This window comes from Pogoniulus pusillus, chromosome 17 (genome assembly GCF_015220805.1).
Source record: "Pogoniulus pusillus isolate bPogPus1 chromosome 17, bPogPus1.pri, whole genome shotgun sequence".
In the NCBI taxonomy this organism is placed as follows: domain Eukaryota; kingdom Metazoa; phylum Chordata; class Aves; order Piciformes; family Lybiidae; genus Pogoniulus; species Pogoniulus pusillus.
The window spans coordinates 23,441,992-23,458,942 of NC_087280.1; the positions used below are offsets into that span (position 1 = coordinate 23,441,992).

Consider the following 16,951-nt stretch of genomic DNA (forward strand, 5'->3'; position numbering starts at 1 on the left):
AATGTCAGGGTTTAGCCTGGGGGATCTGCAGCTTGCTCTGGGTACAAATCAGAGCAGAGTGGTGATGAACTGCCACAGTTTGCTGACACGGCAAGAGGAACCTTCTGACTGTCCACCGCTCCTGGGACTTCTGCCTCTCTGGACAGCAGGGCACAGACTCACGCCAAAAAGGCCAAAGGTCTGGTGGCAAGGAAAACCAGCACCTTCCAGCAGGAGCTCCAGCCTCTTGGGAAAGAAGGGAGAGCTCCTGATGTGCACATCTAAATGAACAACAGAGCAGCAAAGTACAAGACTCAGCTGACGCAACCTGGATATCCATCTAGGGAGACTCAGTGTACCCCAGACAAGATCTACAGCATCACACACATCAAACACTTGCCTGCAGCAAGTCCAACCCCGAGGTCCCCCCAGGCCACACACTGCTCCCATCATGCAGAGAGGTACTGTGCCAGAAGCATAACATGCCCATCACACTCCTCTGAGACATGAACTGCATCTGCATCTTTTCAGAGTCAAAACTCAAGGAAATAAAGCTTCACTTCTCTGCTTGTCCACATACAGTAGGCAGGGTTGTGATTTGCAGGAGGAGCTGCTAGGTACCACTGCCTGCACCCTACCACACCTGTACCCCAGGATCCTTCAGCAAGGAGCTCAAGAGTCATTGGAAGCCACTGTGGGGAGGGAGAGCAGGACAACAGCATCAACTCACAGTCCAGATGTCTTGAAAAAGCACAGAGCCTTCACATGGGTACATCAGGCAACAAGATGCAACCAAGAAGCAAGCACAAGGAGAAACAAGTGCCCAGCCCCTCTGCAAAGCATGTCAGAGCCCACAGGCAGGCTTCAGCCAGCTCCTTGTGAACTGGCAGCACCAGAGCCAGAGTGGGAACTCATAGGTAAAGAACCAGATTCCTTAAATAGAAGGCAAAGCGAACTGAGGCTGACCACACCAGCAGCCCTAAGGAACTGTCTAAATCAACCCTCTGTCTGCAACGTTTCTGGGCTGTGAAACCTGATGACAGACCCTGGAGCAGCAAGGAAGAAGATACAGAGCATCCAACACCCGTGTCTGTTTCCCACACCTCAGAAAGGACAGGGAAATTGGGATGAAGTTTGTTGCAGCTGAGCTGCCCATCCTGTGTGTCAGGTTGCATCTCTCAGGCATCACTGATGTAAAGACCTCAGCCATCACCTAACCCTGTGAGCCACAGCACCCTATCACTTGTAGAAGCACACTCATTAGGAGGCAACAGCAGGCAGAAGTTCACTCATGGCATCATTTGAGACATTTGCTTCAAAGTCATGCCAGAAGTTGCAGGAACAGAAGGATGCTGGCAACACACATTTCTGTTTGGCTCATCAAAACTCTCCCCAGGTTTTCTAAGACAGTTCTAGCACCATCTACCACCAATATCAGCTTAAACACGTCCCCAGCCTCATGCTCACAGTCACCTGCAGGGTGGCACAGCAGCTTTAAGGCACATAAATAAGGCACCAATACACATCCTCATGCTGAGCCTCTCTCAACCTGCAGAGTTGGTTCCTTTCTCCTCCTGGAGCAATCATCTGTCCCCATGTGAACTCACGACCAGGAGCTCAAGCGCAGCACTCACCTGTACCCCACAGTCTCTACATGGAAGGCATCTCTGCTAGTTTAATAGGAGGCCAATTGTCCCTGCTGAAGGGACAACAGCCCAGCACCCAACAGGAGAGCAATTTGCACCACCAAGCAGGGAGACCTGAAACAAAAGCACTGCAGCAAAAACAAATCACTCAGTGTCAGGCTCCCCGAGAGATAAAGCTCCCAGTAAACCTCCTTCCACTAAGCACAGGAACCTGTCTGGGCAAATCCCAACATCACCTTCCAGCAGCACCACCTTGTCCTGAGAATGTGACCATTCTGAAGTACCAAAAAAGCAACAGGTTGTCAACTGAGAGCAGCAGCAGGTGGGGTCTGAGGCAAGAAAACATCTTTGTGCCTGCTGAGAGCGAGAGAAGCAAGAGCTACACCTAGAATCATAGAACAGAATGGCTTAGGTTGGAAGGGAACTCAAAACTCAGCCAGTTCCAACCCCCTGCCACAGGCAGGGACACCTTCATGTCCTGACAATCTCCCTGAGCAACCTGTGCCAGTGTCACTCAGGATCTCATCCAACCTGATCCTGAACACCTCCAGCATCACTCAGGATCTTATCCAACCTACTCTTGAACATCTCCAGGGAGGTTGTGATGCACAGAACACTCCACAACCTCCCTGAGCAACCTGTGCCAGCATCACTCAGGATCTCATCCAACCTGATCCTGAACACCTCCAGCATCACTCAGGATCTTATCCAACCTGCTCTTGAACACCTCCAGGGAGGCTGTAGAGCACAGAACACTCCACAACCTCCCTGAGCAACCTGTGCCAGCATCACTCAGGATCTTATCCAACCTACTCTTGAACACCTCCAGGGAGGTTGTGATGGACAGAACACTCCACAACCTCTGAGCAACCTGTGCCAGCATCACTCAGGATCTCATCCAACCTGATCCTGAACACCTCCAGCATCACTCAGGATCTTATCCAACCTACTCTTGAACATCTCCAGGGAGGTTGTGATGCACAGAACACTCCACAACCTCCCTGAGCAACCTGTGCCAGCATCACTCAGGATCTCATCCAACCTGATCCTGAACACCTCCAGCATCACTCAGGATCTTATCCAACCTGCTCTTGAACACCTCCAGGGAGGCTGTAGAGCACAGAACACTCCACAACCTCCCTGAGCAACCTGTGCCAGCATCACTCAGGATCTCATCCAACCTGATCCTGAACACCTCCAGCATCACTCAGGATCTTATCCAACCTGCTCTTGAACACCTCCAGGGAGGTTGTGATGCACAGAAGCACAGAACGTGATCAAAGATCACGTTCTGTGCTTCTGTGCTCCACAACCTCCCTGGGCAACCTGTCCCAGTGTCTCACCACCCTTAGGAAGATGCAAACATCTTCCTAAGCACCCTGAGCAAGGTTCACATCCCAGCTGCAAATCCCCAGCTCCACACCACCCGAACCAACCTCCCCACGCACGCAGCGCCTCGCCGAGCAGCAGACTATAAGGAGGTGGCATTCTGAAGGGTGTTTCTTTTCTTCTCCTTCATTTTTGCCTGCAAAGAAGAGGCCTGATGCAGCTGTTTCGTTAGAAAATAAAGTGTTTATTAAGAAACTAGACATTGAACACCCCTAGAAGTCTCTGTGAAAAGGGACTGTCCCATTTCCCCTTAGCACAGGATGAGAGTCATGGCAAGAGAAGAAACGCTCAAAAGGTGGAGGGGTCTCATTGTGGGGGTGGAGGGGAAATGAGGTAATGATTTACAATAATTAAAAATAAAATTAAAGGCTGAGGGGTTTTGTTTCTTTCCTTTAAAAAAAACCCAACAAACAAACAAACAAAACAAAGCAACCCCCATCCTTTAAACTTGCTACTTAAAGCCACCAAATTGCAAACAGCCGGGACCTGGCTTTAGGTTTTTCAGCGGTGAGGAAACCAGAGACTCTTAAAAGTGGTGTTAAAACAAATGGAGGAACATCCATCACAGTGGGGAGAACTGCTTTGAATTATGCTGGACGCTCCAGAGGACTTCTTCTAAGCAGAGATGGACCTGAGCTGCAAAATTCCACCTTTCCTCTGGATACAGGCTTCTGGTCCAGGCTGATGGATGTATCTCTACGGCTGATACGCACAGTTGAGAGCAGAGTCCCCTGAAGGGTGCTGGGGAAAGGAGACAGTTCAGATGGACAAGGCACCCCCAGGCCAGGTGGAGAGACCTCCAGGCTGTGGGGGGAGGGGGGGTTCAGTTCAGACAAGCACCCAGTGATTCACATGCTTGGTGAAGCTCCTCCTGGCTCTGTGAATCTGTAGAACTGAGGTGTGGAGGGCGCGGCCGCAGGTCCTCTCTGGCAGTGCACCTCTTGCGTTTCCAGCTCCGATGCGGGCAGGAAGCATCGCTGGGAGTTTTGGTCATGGTTTCTGAAGCCATCCAGCCTGAGCCAGGCCTCCTCATCCTAAAGCAGATGCCCCCCTAAGGCATGTCCATTAACTTAAAGCAATCTGCCACCGTTCCTCCTGCACCCTTCTATTGCACTTGACCTTTTGTTTCATGCGAACGGACCAGGAGAAGAAGCAAGAGAATGGAATATCCCCAGGGCCGTCTCTGTGGGAAAGCTGATAACAAAACCTCCTGGCAGTCTCCAGGGTGGTTCGTGCAGGTCACCTGTAAAGGCAAGATGAAGCAGAACATCCCATTCTGAGGCTTCTACCCACTTCTGGCAGAGCAGGACCCCGATTCTTTCCAGTGGCAGCAACCCTTCAGGGCTGGTGGTTTAGAGACATCTCTGATGCGATTAAGGTCATCTGTGGCCACCAAGAAGGCGAGCAGAGCTGAGTGGCTGGTGAGCAAGCTCCTGGTTCCATGCTCCTTTCAGAAAAGGATCTGGCCAGACCTGAAGCTTTTGGAGGTTTGTTGGGTTGGTTTTTTTCCTCCTCCAGAGAAAATCTGCCTTGCTTACAGGTTATCAGGGACATGTGTGAGCAACTCCGCGCTTCCCGTGCACCTGACATCCACAAGAGTCCTGGCAAGCGGCTGCGAGGGCAGTTGGCTTCTCTTAAGGACAGGATCAAAGGGTTTCCTTTTCCATCTGAGAGGCTTTGGATGAAGTAAGACAAAAGTGGGATGGGAGGGGGGGAATACAAACATTGGCCAGAGAACAGGATCGATATTCCTGTTTATGCCAGAGAAGAAGCAAGAGAACACTCTTCTGTCTTTTCTCCTCCTTCAGTCAGCCAGCCTCAAGCTGATGGCTCTGGGTACGTGACTGGGTTACAATCAACCTCTAGTCGGGTAGGAATAGAGGGGAGAGCTAAAGGGGCTGGAAAAGGCCCAGCAGCTGGGACCTGAGTGCGTCTGATATGGTTTTCCCACTTTGCCTCCTGCCCTAGCCCTGGCAAGGACACAGACTCCCCTGTGCTCCAGACTGCCGTCCAGGCGGGAAGCCCAGGCGAGCCCTCAGATAAAGCTCATCACTCAAGCAGCAGGGAGAGACCAGAGTGCAACAACGACACAGTCAGATCCAGAGAGCCTCTCTAACACACACAGACAGACAGACAGACAAAAAGAAAGCCTCCTAGGATAGGTGCACTTCAAAGACACCCACATCCTCTTCCTGTCAGAGAAGTAAGACCGCTCGGCTTGCTTGCTTTCTTCCCTCTCTCTCTGTTATTCCTTCCAACATTATTTCTCTGTGCAAGAACTGGGAGCAGGGCTGCCTTTGCTCTTACCAAAAGTCTTCCTTCTGCTTTAAGTTTCTTCCAGGCTCCCCACCTCGGCTTGGCTCTGGGAGACCTCCCATGGCGGCGCCGCGTAAAGGGAGGGCGCTGGCAGCGTTCGCTGGGCGTTGCGAAGGACGACAGAGCTCACAAAGGGAATCAAAACCTCCGAGCTGGGAGGACATGGCTAAAAGATGTCAGAGTTTGGTTGGCTTGGGTTGGGTTTGTCAGGGTTTGGGTTGAGTGTGTGTGTGTGTGAGTTTAAAGTACAATGGTTTTTGGCTTGTGTCATGAGGATGACTCCTTTCAAGTGGGGTTTTTAATTCTCTTTATTTGCTCTCATTGCTGCTTCTTGTGCCTCGCAGGGGACATTTAATGAACACAGCGACCATTGGAGGGGGAAGAGGAGGAGGAGGAGTGGGGGGGGGAGGGAAGAATAAAAGAACAACCCTGTTTATCTGGTGACAGAAAAACCACAGTTTCAGTTGGCTTTTTAAGGTGTGTACAGGCAGGGCTGCAGAGTCCTATTAGGAGGAGACCTCAATCCATACAGACCACGCTTACTGCTTCCCACCATTTCTGAGGGCACAGCCTATAAACTTGACATCAGAACAGGGACTTTTAAGGAGCTTTTGTTTTGTTCTGTTTTGTTTTGTTTTTTAAAAGCCATGACGTCCTTTGCTGAAATAAACACTGACATCCTCAACATAAATGCCTTGGTTAAGAGGTTTGGAATGTCCAGGGAGGCTTATTGGATTCAACATAATTTCTCTGAAACCTAAAGGGGGAAAAAAAACAGACAAAAGAAAAAAGCAAAATAAAGTAAACGAAAAACCAAAAAAAGAGCAAAACTAGAAACAAAAAAAAGAGAGAGAGATATTGACACACAGTGTAATTATTAAAAAAGAACCAAATGGATTAACCAGCAAATGGCTGCTGCCAAACCAAAGGCAAAACTCCTTCTCTGGGCAGGGCTAACCTCAGCCTGGCTTGGCGTGAGGAACGGGCAAGCGGTGAGTGCAGGCACAGTGCTCCGAGGACAAGGGGCGTGCAAGCAGCCTGGACAGAGAAGAGGGAACAAGGCTTTTCTAGAGGTTCCCACTCATCAGGAGTGGAAAAGCCCCTAATTCCTACCTAGGCTGTATCTCCCCTAGGCAGGGAGTGAGGAGAACAGAGCCCTTCCTATAGCTGCTTTTCTCTCCTGACTTATTGAGGCTTGACATCTCTCACGACTTGTGCTATGGCTTCACGCTCCTGAAGCTGCAGAAGCATCCTGACAAGGCTGGAGAGACCTGACCCTTAGAACCCTGTCAACTTCCTTACCCCAGCTGTCCTCAAACCTGCATAGTGGAGGCATCTTGGAACGTGGCCAGAGAAGGGCAACAAAGCTGGTGAGGGGCCTGGAACACAAACCCTATGAGGAGAGGCTGAGGGAGCTGGGGGTGTGCAGCCTGCAGCAGAGGAGGCTCAGGGCAGAGCTGATTGCTGCCTGCAGCTGCCTGCAGGGAGGCTGTAGCCAGGTGGGGTTGGGCTCTGCTGCCAGGCAGCCAGCAACAGAAGAAGGGGACACAGCCTGAAGCTGTGCCAGGGCAGGTCTAGGGTGGATGTTGTTAGGAAGTTGTTGTCAGAGAGAGTGATTGGCACTGGAATGGGCTGCCCAGGGAGGTGGTGGAGTGGCTGTGGCTGGAGGTGTTGCAGCCAAGCCTGGCTGGGGCACTTAGTGCCATGGTCTGGTTGGTTGGGCAGGGCTGGGTGCTAGGTTGGACTGGGTGAGCTTGGAGCTCTCTGCCAACCTGGTTGACTCTATGATTCTATGATCTCCTTACACAACCCCACCTCTTTAAAAGTGGAGTTTAGAACTTGCCAGAAGCACTGGCCAGGTGAGAAGGGAAGATGAGTGGAGCAGAGAGCACAGGCATGCTCCTTCCTCCAGACCCGAGACATTCAAAACCTGCCTGGATGCATTCCTGGGTGACCTGCTCCAGGTGGTCCTGCTCTGGGGTTGGACTGGATGATATTTCGAGGTCCTTTCAAACCTCTATCATTCTGATTCTATGAAATTCAGCATTTTCAAGGGCTGTAATAACCATCTCCTCATAATGCTCCTGCCTTAGGATGCCCCAGGCAGCAAAACTCACTATTGGCACATTTCTAACACAGAAGTTATTAGGTGTTAATTACTATTAAAGATTAAATTAAATGCCAATATCCAGGACTTGCCAGAAAACAGTTCTCTGGACTAGAGGAAGCAAACCTGGATGTGAGCTCCCAAAGGAAATCTTTCTGCTCAGACATCCAGTCCCACAGTCTGCTCCTCAAGGTCTGACTGAAGGAGGACATAGAATCACAGAATGGTTTAGGTTGGAAGGGACCTCAAAGCTCAGCAAGTTCCAACCATGGGCAGGGACACCTCCCACTAGAACAGGCCACTCAAGGCCTCATCCAACCTGGTCCTGAACATCTCCAGGGAGGTTGTGGAGCACAGAAGCACAGAATGGGATCAAAGATCACATCCACAACCTCCCTGGGCAACCTCTGCCAGTGTCTCACCACCCTCACTGCAAAGAACCCTTTCCTAACATCCAGTTTCAATCTCCCCTCTGCCACTTCAAACCCATTCCTCCTCCTGTCATTACCAGACCTTCTCAATAGTCCCTCCACAGCCCTTCTGTAGCCCCTTTCAGATCCTGGAAGGCCATTCCAAGGTCTCCTCCAAGCCTTCTCTTCTCCAGGCTGCACAGCCCCAACTCTCTCAGCCTGCCCTCATAGCAGAGCTGCTGCAGCCCTCTCAGCATCTCTGTGGCCCTCCTCTGGACTGGCTCCAGCACTTCCATGTCCTTCTTTGGGACTTGAACTCCTATTTTCTATCACCTTTTGTGCTAAGCCCTGCAAGCTGTTGCAGAAAAGCTCCATGCATCTGACTGCAGGTGTCAGCTCACTGCTTTTCACTTTGCTGCCTCAGACACCCATTTGTAACAGTACTGCTGCAGCTGAGGCCATCCCAATGGACTGCAAAGACACACGGCAGGAACTGGCACAGGTCACTGAAGGTAGCTGCTAAGAGTGCAGTGGAGTTGCTTTTAGCTCAGCTCAGGTATGTGGACATCAGAAGTCTCTGTGCCAGCCCATCAAAGGCCCCAGTACTGATCCACCAAGTTGCCAGGACCAAGGTATGCTGGGGGGCTGGATCTAGATGATCCTTGTGGTCCCTTCCAACCCTGACTCACTCTATGATTCTATGGCAGGACCCTGGGGTTTGCTCTAACCTCTCACAGCCCTTGAAGGGCCCAAAGGGGTTTTCTAAGGAATTCTTGGGTGTCTTAGCTCCACAACTGCTCCAAGGTCTGAAAAATGCTTCTGCTCCTCAACAAATCAGGTAAGTTAGCCCAAGCCCAGCACCTCCAGAGCAGCACAGAGCAGCTGGGATGCCCTTGTGAATCGATCTCCACAGGGAAGCTGCTTTCCACCAGGAACAGAAAGCTTCTTCCACTGAATTTACAGCAGCCAGAAGAGACTTTTCCTCATTCTTTTTTCTTTCTCTTTTCTCTTTTATGTCTATTTCTATTTCCTCCCTGAGCTACCTTGTTCCATCTGCTCATCAAAGGCCTCCTGATGAACCTGAGAAGGCAGACAAAAGCGGTTTGTTTGGTTTGGAACTCTTTAAACTTGGTGTTGGGTTGTATTTCTTTTTGGGGGGGATGGAATTCTGTGTTGTTCTCAGTGGCCCTGAAGGGTTGATCCACATGGGAGAGCAAGCCAGGCTCAAGCTTCAGTTTGTGTGTCACAAACAAAGCAAATCCCAAGCATTGAAATATCATCAGTAGTGAGAAAGAGCCTGGCTCAACTCTCAGAAGCCAAAGCAGAGGCTAAAGTGCTGATGCTTGGAAACATGGCCACAAGCTAAGTCCACTTCTTATCAGAGCCACTGAGAGACAAATAAAAGTGGCATCCCTGAGCACCACTGCTTACCATGGTTTGTTGTTCATGATCTAAATATAGTTTATGGCCACCAAAGGATGGCTGGGAAAGTCTAGGCTCAACAATACCAAGGATCTCCAAGGAGCACTCCTGTCTGCTTCAGTTTCTTTGCATTTCTCAGCTCTGCTAAATTAAGGCAATTCCACTTCTGCCAGACCACATCCAACAGGCTTAAAACCCCCACAGGGGACGCAGAGCCTCGGCAAAGAGGACATGTGAAAGATCAGCGAGACTGGAGGCTGGAGCCACCAAGGGCTTTGCTCTGTTGTCAGCACTGTGCTGCGAGTCCCAGCTGCAGGGATCTTCAGTGAGAGCAGGGTCTTGGGCTGCAGTAGGGGGGGGACATACAGTGGCCACTGAGGGCTGTGGCAGGAGGACAGGAGATGGTTCTGAAGCTGAGGGGCTGAGCACATACCGCTGGCCTGGGAAAGCAATGCAGCATCGGTCATTTGGGCATCCTCTGCTTCTGAGGTATTAAAGGCCCCAGAGAATCTGCAAAACACACATGCTTCTCTCCTGGCTGCTTTGCTCTCTCTCCCCTCACTGCTGTGCCCTGCACTGCACTGCTGCCTTCAGCCCCCTCCTCTTGTATGGAGCAGAAACCAACGAGGCTGTTGCTGGGCGAACATCTCCGCTGTCGGGTGTGAGATGGATGATGTTGACTGAGATGGGCCAGGGTTGGGATGGGTGAATCTCAACAGGTTCAGAGGTTTAATGCTGCTCTGGCATCTTCCTACTACCATCTTCCTACCACCAAATCTGTGGCTCCTGAAAAACTCACTTGGAAATAACCTTTACAAGTTCTGTTTGGTTTTGGCTGGTTCTGGGGTTTTTTGGGGTTGGTTTTGGTTTTGTTTCCTTGTTTGCTCATTTGGTGTTTCTGTTTGAGGTTTGGGGTTGGCTTTTTTTTGATGGTTGGTTGGGCTCTGTCTCTCAAGGGAAAGGAAAGAAAAGTAGAAGAATAAAAGGGGAAAAAATATTCAGCTTCTTAGAAGGCATGAGGGAAATTTTAAATGCAATCTGTTTTGTGGAGCTCTGCATCTTTCAGCCCTAGCTGGAAAATTCTGTCCTTGACACTGGCTGTAAGCTTGAAGGGAAACTCCAACACACAAGCCTGAAAATAGTAAGCAGGTAAAAAAAATCCCACCCTCTAGATTCAAATTAAAAGCATCTCCAGAAGACCTACCCCAACTGGGAAGGGGCTGACAGACTCAACTTTGTGCCTCTCCCTGGTTCTAGTGAGACTGCTTTTTAAATGAGATCATGACACTGCCTCTACTAAGAGCCATGGGATGGTAGAGGAATAAATGTATGGAGAGTGTTGGAGAACAGGGGAGGAAGAATGAGCTCAGAGTTACTGTGCAGCCCTAGCAGCTTGAGATGGATGGGGCAGGTGAGGCATTTCTCTAGGCAGGCTGTAAGGATGTGCCAATGAAAGGATAAGAAAATTGAAGGCAACCAAACCATGCAACCAGTTTTTGTCCTCAACCCTGGCCACCTGCTTCGTCCTCCAGAGCTGTCCTGCCTGACTCAGCCACTCTGCCCCTTGCACATGCCCAATCCAGCCTACAGACCCATGATGAACCTCCTTCCTCCACTGACTGGGAGCAAGACTAAGGAGCCAAACCAGATCATTTCACCTTGCCTCCTTCCTCCACTGACTGGGAGCAAGACTAAGGAGCCAAACCAGATCATTTCACCTTGCCTCCTTCCTCCACTGACTAGGAGCAAGACTAAGGAGCCAAACCAGATCATTTCACTTTGCCTCCTTCCTCCACTGACTGGGAGCAAGACTAAGGAGCCAAACCAGATCATTTCACCTCGCCTCCACTGCTTGCCTTCTGCTACAGCTGCAGCTATCCCAGCATCCCATGCTTCTAGGGCTTTTGAGACCTAAGGCTCCTCCAGGTCACCTGAGAAGAGCAGCAGGGAGTATGGCATGAGGAGGTGAGGAAAATGATGCACAACTCCTCATGGCAGACCCATCTGCCACAGCAAGAGAGGTGCAGACCAGGAGTGGGAACTGCTTCTAAACCAGCAGCATAAATAAGGGTGGGAAAGGATGAGAAAAGCCACAGGATGCCTGCTAACACCTGGCAAAAATGGGTTAAACAAAAATAGCAATGGAAGGGGCAAGGAGCTGGCCAAGCATAACACTGCTATCCACACAGCCCACATTAGGCACTGATCACTCTGCTGTGTTACAGCTGAATTTGTGGTGGAAGGGAAAAGCAGCAGAAGACTCCAGCAACAGTGTACATTTTATCTTTCTCTGTGCACAGATATGAAGTATGAATAGCATCAAAGAAGGCATGAAAACCATCAAGCCTGGCCCACATCCAGAGTGGAGGGAACAGCCATCCATCTAGTCAAAGGCAGGACTGATATGTCTGTAGCTGAGGGGAAAGCAACAGAGCAATCCAGCATTCCTGTCACGGATGGGTTCATCCTCAGGGCCAACACACAAAACCCTCTGCTTTGTCTCCCCCTCCATCCATACAGCAGGGCAAGATGCAACCCAGTCAGAGGCCTTGCTTGCCACAAGAAGGCAGGTCACAGGAGCTCAGCAAAAGCACAGCACGAGGTCCTCTGAAGCTCTTAGCTGCACACATCACCTCCAGTACCATCTGAGCCAAAGGCAGAACCTAGACCTCCTCCCATGCACACCAGCCCAAAAGCGTTGCCCTTCACAGAGAGCCATAAGAAAACTCAACCCACAAGTGAGACCCACACAGACCTCAAGCAGAGCCTCAAGGGAGTGAGCAGCTCTTTTAAGGCTCAGAAGGCTCTGGGAGCTGCAGAAAGGCCTAAGACTCCTCATTTTGATGGCAGCGGGGTCCTTGTTGCCCTCCACAGCAGCTCACCTTGCATCTCTACTCATTTGCCATAGCTTAACCTCAAGCAGAAGAGTATCCCACCACAGTCAACAAGACCTGGTGTCACTGGAAACCTCTCAGGACTGTGCTAGATGGAGCTCCAGCTCCAGTTTGTGGCACCTTTATCTTCTCCACACCCCAAAATCACGAGCAGGGGATCACAACACCGCACACGCATTTGAGAGCAGGAGGAGAGGGGCTGAGGATGAGACAAACAGCAGAAGGCAATGGGTCCAGCAGACCCCATTTCCACACATCTTTCTCTCATGCCTAACTGGAGCAGAGGAAGGGGTAGGAGAACACTGCAGGCACTGAAGAGTGTTGTTCCTTGAGAGGAGGGCAACATCTGCAGCTTTCCACGCAGAGAACTCGTTCAGACTGTGCAGGAGCCATTGATGCCTTTGGCCAGAGGAGTTCCAGCACTTCTACTGTTGTCACCCTTAACGTGGGCCATGTCCACATCAGCCAGGATCACAAGTTTGTTTTCTCTGGAACTCTTTCATTAGATGGAGTAGTTCCAAGATACTAAATGATGTAGCCTGATAGCTCGAGGAGGCAGAGCTCCAAGATTCCCCACCGATCCCCCTTAGGGAAAGCCTCCAAGTAGGAAAGCACTTACCAGGGTATACATAATAAGAGAAATAAGATGGAAAACAAAAATTAAGAGCAAAGGCAAAATCAAAATGCTGTCTTCCAGCCTGAGATGTGCTGTGATGTCAGCCAAAGCTACCCTCCCTGCCCAGAGGCACAGGCAATGCTTTTCTCCAGGCTGCACAGAGGTGCAGCTATTTAAAGCCACTCTGAGGCCCTCTGCGTGATGGAGAGCAGCCAGATCAGTTGGGCCTCATCGGTTTTGTTTTCCTTAGATTGAAGCCAGAGTATGTGGAATGACTTGTAGGAGGACCAGGGAAGGGGGAAGGACCAGGCACCCAGCAGCTTCACCCACAGCATGGAGCACTCAGCCTCTGCTCACTGCAGTCATTCTGGATCAGAGAGAAGGTGCCTGGGCAAAGAGGATGCTTGGCTTGTCTCCGGTGACACCCACAGCCTTGGGGCTTATAGGTCAGCCTTGAGAAGAAGCTGTAGGAAAGAGCCTTCAGAAATGCCTGAGCATTGGCTGGTAGCTGATGTCCTTCCATGTGCTTGCACCACCACAGCCAGGAGTCTTCTCCTCTGCAGTTCTCACCATCCAGGAGGGCCAACCACTTCCTCCTGCCTCCACAAGTCCCTGCTTCCCACTGTTGTGCTCTCCCTTTGCCTCTGCGCTCCAGGAAGCCCACGGGACCCAGCGTGAAAGATCCCATCCCAACAAGTAACACAGCAGTGTCATCACTTTGGGTTTCAAATGCAGTCTTCTGGCAATTCTTAAGTTATGGTGGCTTTTTTTTCCCCCTTTTCCCTTTTTTAACAAGTCAGCCCTCAGAGTGCTGCCAGTTTAAAGCTCTGTGCACAGTGCTACAAAGAGCTTCTGATTTCCACTTTGCCTGACAGGTATCCGCGTCCCTCCGACACCTCCACTCTGCCCCAGTTGCTGCAGGTAGCAAGAGCATTTTCCACAGTTACAGAAAGCACTGATTGATCTGCCCAGAAGTTAACACACGCTGGGAAGGAGCCTGTTTGGCCTCATGTTTCCTAATTGCTGATGAATTCCAATTATGGCAGGGCAGATCCACTGCCACCGCAGATGAGCACATCAAAGAGCCAACCAGCGAGGGAAGCCCCTGAGTCAGAACTTGCAGCGGGGCTGTTGCAAACTTCTCTTCAGCCAGAGAGCACTTCACAAACATTAGTTATGCCTGGCTGCTTCCCCAGGGAGGCAGGAGCTGCTGTGCTCCTTACACAGATGGCATAATGGTGGCATAGAGCAGGGCCACGGTTTCCGCAAGGTCCCCGAAGGAACCGATGCCAGTTGTGGGCAGTCCATGTGGAACAGCCTCAGCTTCCAGGATCCCAGCTTCTCCAGGCATCCTGGGCTCTAGAAGGGGACAGAAGTGCTTGGTAAAGCCAGATGGTCAGGATAAAGGAGCAGTCACCAAAGGTGACACACAGGGTGGGTGAGCAGACAGCTGCTGCGGTCTGCGTCTTGGACCTTTGCTGCCCAAGCAGTGCCAGCGACGCTCTCCTGCTCTTCTGAAGGCTGCTGGAGGAGCTGATCAAGGTCCAGGATAAATCCTTGCTTGCTCAAGTCTCTTTACTCTGCCATCTGTTCCAGCAATACCTTATGTCACCTAGAAAGGCCAGAGCTGCCCTCCAGGAAGCCCAGGAGTGGTACAAGCCCGAGTGCCTGAAGTGTCAGCAGGAGCATCCTGTGGGGAAATGTGATTTCCTGGGGTTTAGAAGCTGAGGAGATCTCAGCAGGCAAGGAGGCACCGAGCACTACAGGGGAGTTGTGAAAGGGAACAGGAAGAGCTGAGGGCAAAAACACAGCGAGAGCAGCAGGGAGCCTGGAGGAACAGAAGTTTGTTGGCTTCTCTGGGCTGCACTGTCTGGAATTGCTGTCCTTCATCCACACCTCTCCAGTGCTCCTGCTCTGCTGATTGGTTTAGAAGCAAAGGCTGCCACCATGGCTCCTCTCCTCTTGGTAGCTGCCCCACTACATGGTTCTCAAAACCTTCTCTTTGCCTTCTGCACCAAAATACATCAGAAGAACGTCATTAGCCTTGCCAAGAGAGAGCTCCCACCTCCAGATTTTGGTTCAGGACCTCTTGGTAGGTACCAGTGCATGGCAAGCTCTACCACACACCCCCCAGGGCCCAGGGTGGGATGTGCTTCAGCCAGGGGAAGAGGGGACAGCGATCACCGGGCTCGCACTGGGCTCCTGCTGCTCCTAGGGAGCGGTTTGGGTCTTGCCCATCAACGAGTGGCAGGGGTTTGTGGTGGCTTTCAATCAGCAGCAGGGGAGAAAGGGCTCTGCTCCCCCAGAACACACAGGGAACACTGCATGGCTCTGCAAGAGAAGCTATGAAAAGCCTGGAATGACCTCTGCAGCCAGTGAAGCAGAGAGGAAGTCAGCAGGAAGATCTCCCAGCAGCGTATGGGGAAGTGCTGCTGTGGAAGGGGCTGCTGCTGCAGGAGACTTACTCCAGCTGGTGCTGCTGCAGGAGACCCTTACTCCAGCTGCTGCTGCTGCAGGACACCCTTACTCCAGCTGGTGCTGCTGCAGGACGCCCTTACTCCAGCTGCTGCTGCTGCAGGACACCCTTACTCCAGCTGCTGCTGCTGCAGGACACCCTTACTCCAGCTGCTGCTGCTGCAGGACACCCTTACTCCAGCTGCTGCTGCAGGAGACTTACTCCAGCTGCTGCTGCTGCAGGACACTCTTACTCCAGCTGCTGCTGCTGCAGGAGACCCTCACTCCAGCTGCTGCTGCAGGACAGTCTTACTCCAGCTGCTGCTGCTGCAGGAGACCTTCACTCCAGCTGCTGCTGCAGGACAGTCTTACTCCAGCTGCTGCTGCTGCAGGAGACTCTATTCCAGCTGCTGCTGCAGGAGACTTACTCCAGCTGCTGCTGTAGGAGACCCTTACTCCATCCTGCAGCAGAAGATGAGCTTTGCAGAGTGGGGGAGATCTGACATATTACAGCAGGGTAGCAAATGAAGACCTAAAGCCAAAGTGTGTGGCTGCTGTGAGCTAGGAGGTTCCATTCAGAAGGAGAAGGGAGGAAGAGGAAAAGCCTTTCCTGCAAGGGTTTTCCAGCAAGAGGCCTAGCTGGGAATTTTCCCTCTGGCAGTCAGCTCCACACTTAACAAACTACATGACTGCCAGACCCTCCTCTGACCCAGTTTCAGTCTGGGCCTGAAAATAAGTCTCCCTCTCTCCTGCCTCCCTCTCACACCAACTCACCCAAATGCAGAAGCATTTAAAGCACTTCAGCCCAATCTTATTTCACACCATGTAATTCTGTGCAAGCCTTTGTGGCTGCCTTGCTTCTACCACTGCCATGTGCTAATCAAATATCAGCAGAGATGAGGGACAGGGAAGGGACTGAGCTCACAGACCTCTGCCTGGGGAGGCATTGCAATGCCAAAACTCCCAGGAATGCTGCCCATCAAAGCTCCATTTTCCTTCCACCAGAGGATTTCACTCTTGATAAAAGGGGAAACAATTTCATTTCAAAAATAAAGATTTTTCCTACTCTTCATCCCCAGAGACATTCAAGGTGAGGTTTGACAGGACTCTGGGACACCTGATCAAGTTGATGATCATAGAGACAACCAGGTTGGAAGGGACCTCCAAGCTCATCTAGCTCAACCCAGCACCCAGCCCTGCCCAACCAACCAGACCATAGCACTAAGTGCCCCAGCCAGGCTTGGCTGCAACACCTCCAGCCACAGCCACTCCACCACCTCCCTGGGCAGCCCATTCCAATGCCAATCACTCTCTCTGCCAGCAACTTCCTAACAACATCCAGCCTAGACCTGCCCTGGCACAGCTTGAGGCTGTGTCCCCTTCTGTTGCTGGCTGCCTGGCAGCAGAGCCCAACCCCACCTGGCTACAGCCTCCCTGCAGGCAGCTGCAGGCAGCAATGAGCTCTGCCCTGAGCCTCCTCTGCTGCAGGCTGCACACCCCCAGCTCCCTCAGCCTCTCCTCACAGGGCTCTGCTCCAGGCCCCTCCCCAGCCTTGCTGCCCTGCTCTCAACACCTTCCAGCACCTCAACATCTCGCTTGAATTCAGGAGCCCAGAACTGGACACAGCACTCCAGGGGTGTCCTGAGCAGTGCTGAGCAGAGGGGCAGAGTCACCTCCCTTGTCCTGCTGCCCACACTGCTCCTGAGCCAGCCCAGGAT

General features: G+C 51.6%; 1 protein-coding gene across 12 annotated transcripts in view; it reads right to left on the reverse strand.

Moving 5' to 3' along the window:
• The window catches only part of NTRK3 (neurotrophic receptor tyrosine kinase 3), a 293,014-nt gene that overhangs the window by 91,150 nt on the left and 184,913 nt on the right, over nucleotides 1-16,951 (reverse strand). The window contains exons 13-14 of one of the 12 annotated variants that reach the window (XR_010305437.1): nucleotides 5,322-6,160; nucleotides 3,178-4,689 (exon numbers count right to left, since the gene is read on the reverse strand). The exons of 9 other annotated variants lie outside the window; for them this stretch is intronic. Coding sequence is in view for 2 of the 3 variants with exons in the window: in XM_064158085.1 (XP_064014155.1) it covers nucleotides 6,030-6,160 (131 nt within the window). In the remaining variant the exon portion in view is untranslated. Of the gene's footprint in view, nucleotides 1-3,177; nucleotides 6,161-16,951 lie in introns of those variants that run through there. 2 more of the 12 variants (XM_064158085.1, XM_064158086.1) reach the window with 2 other exon arrangements.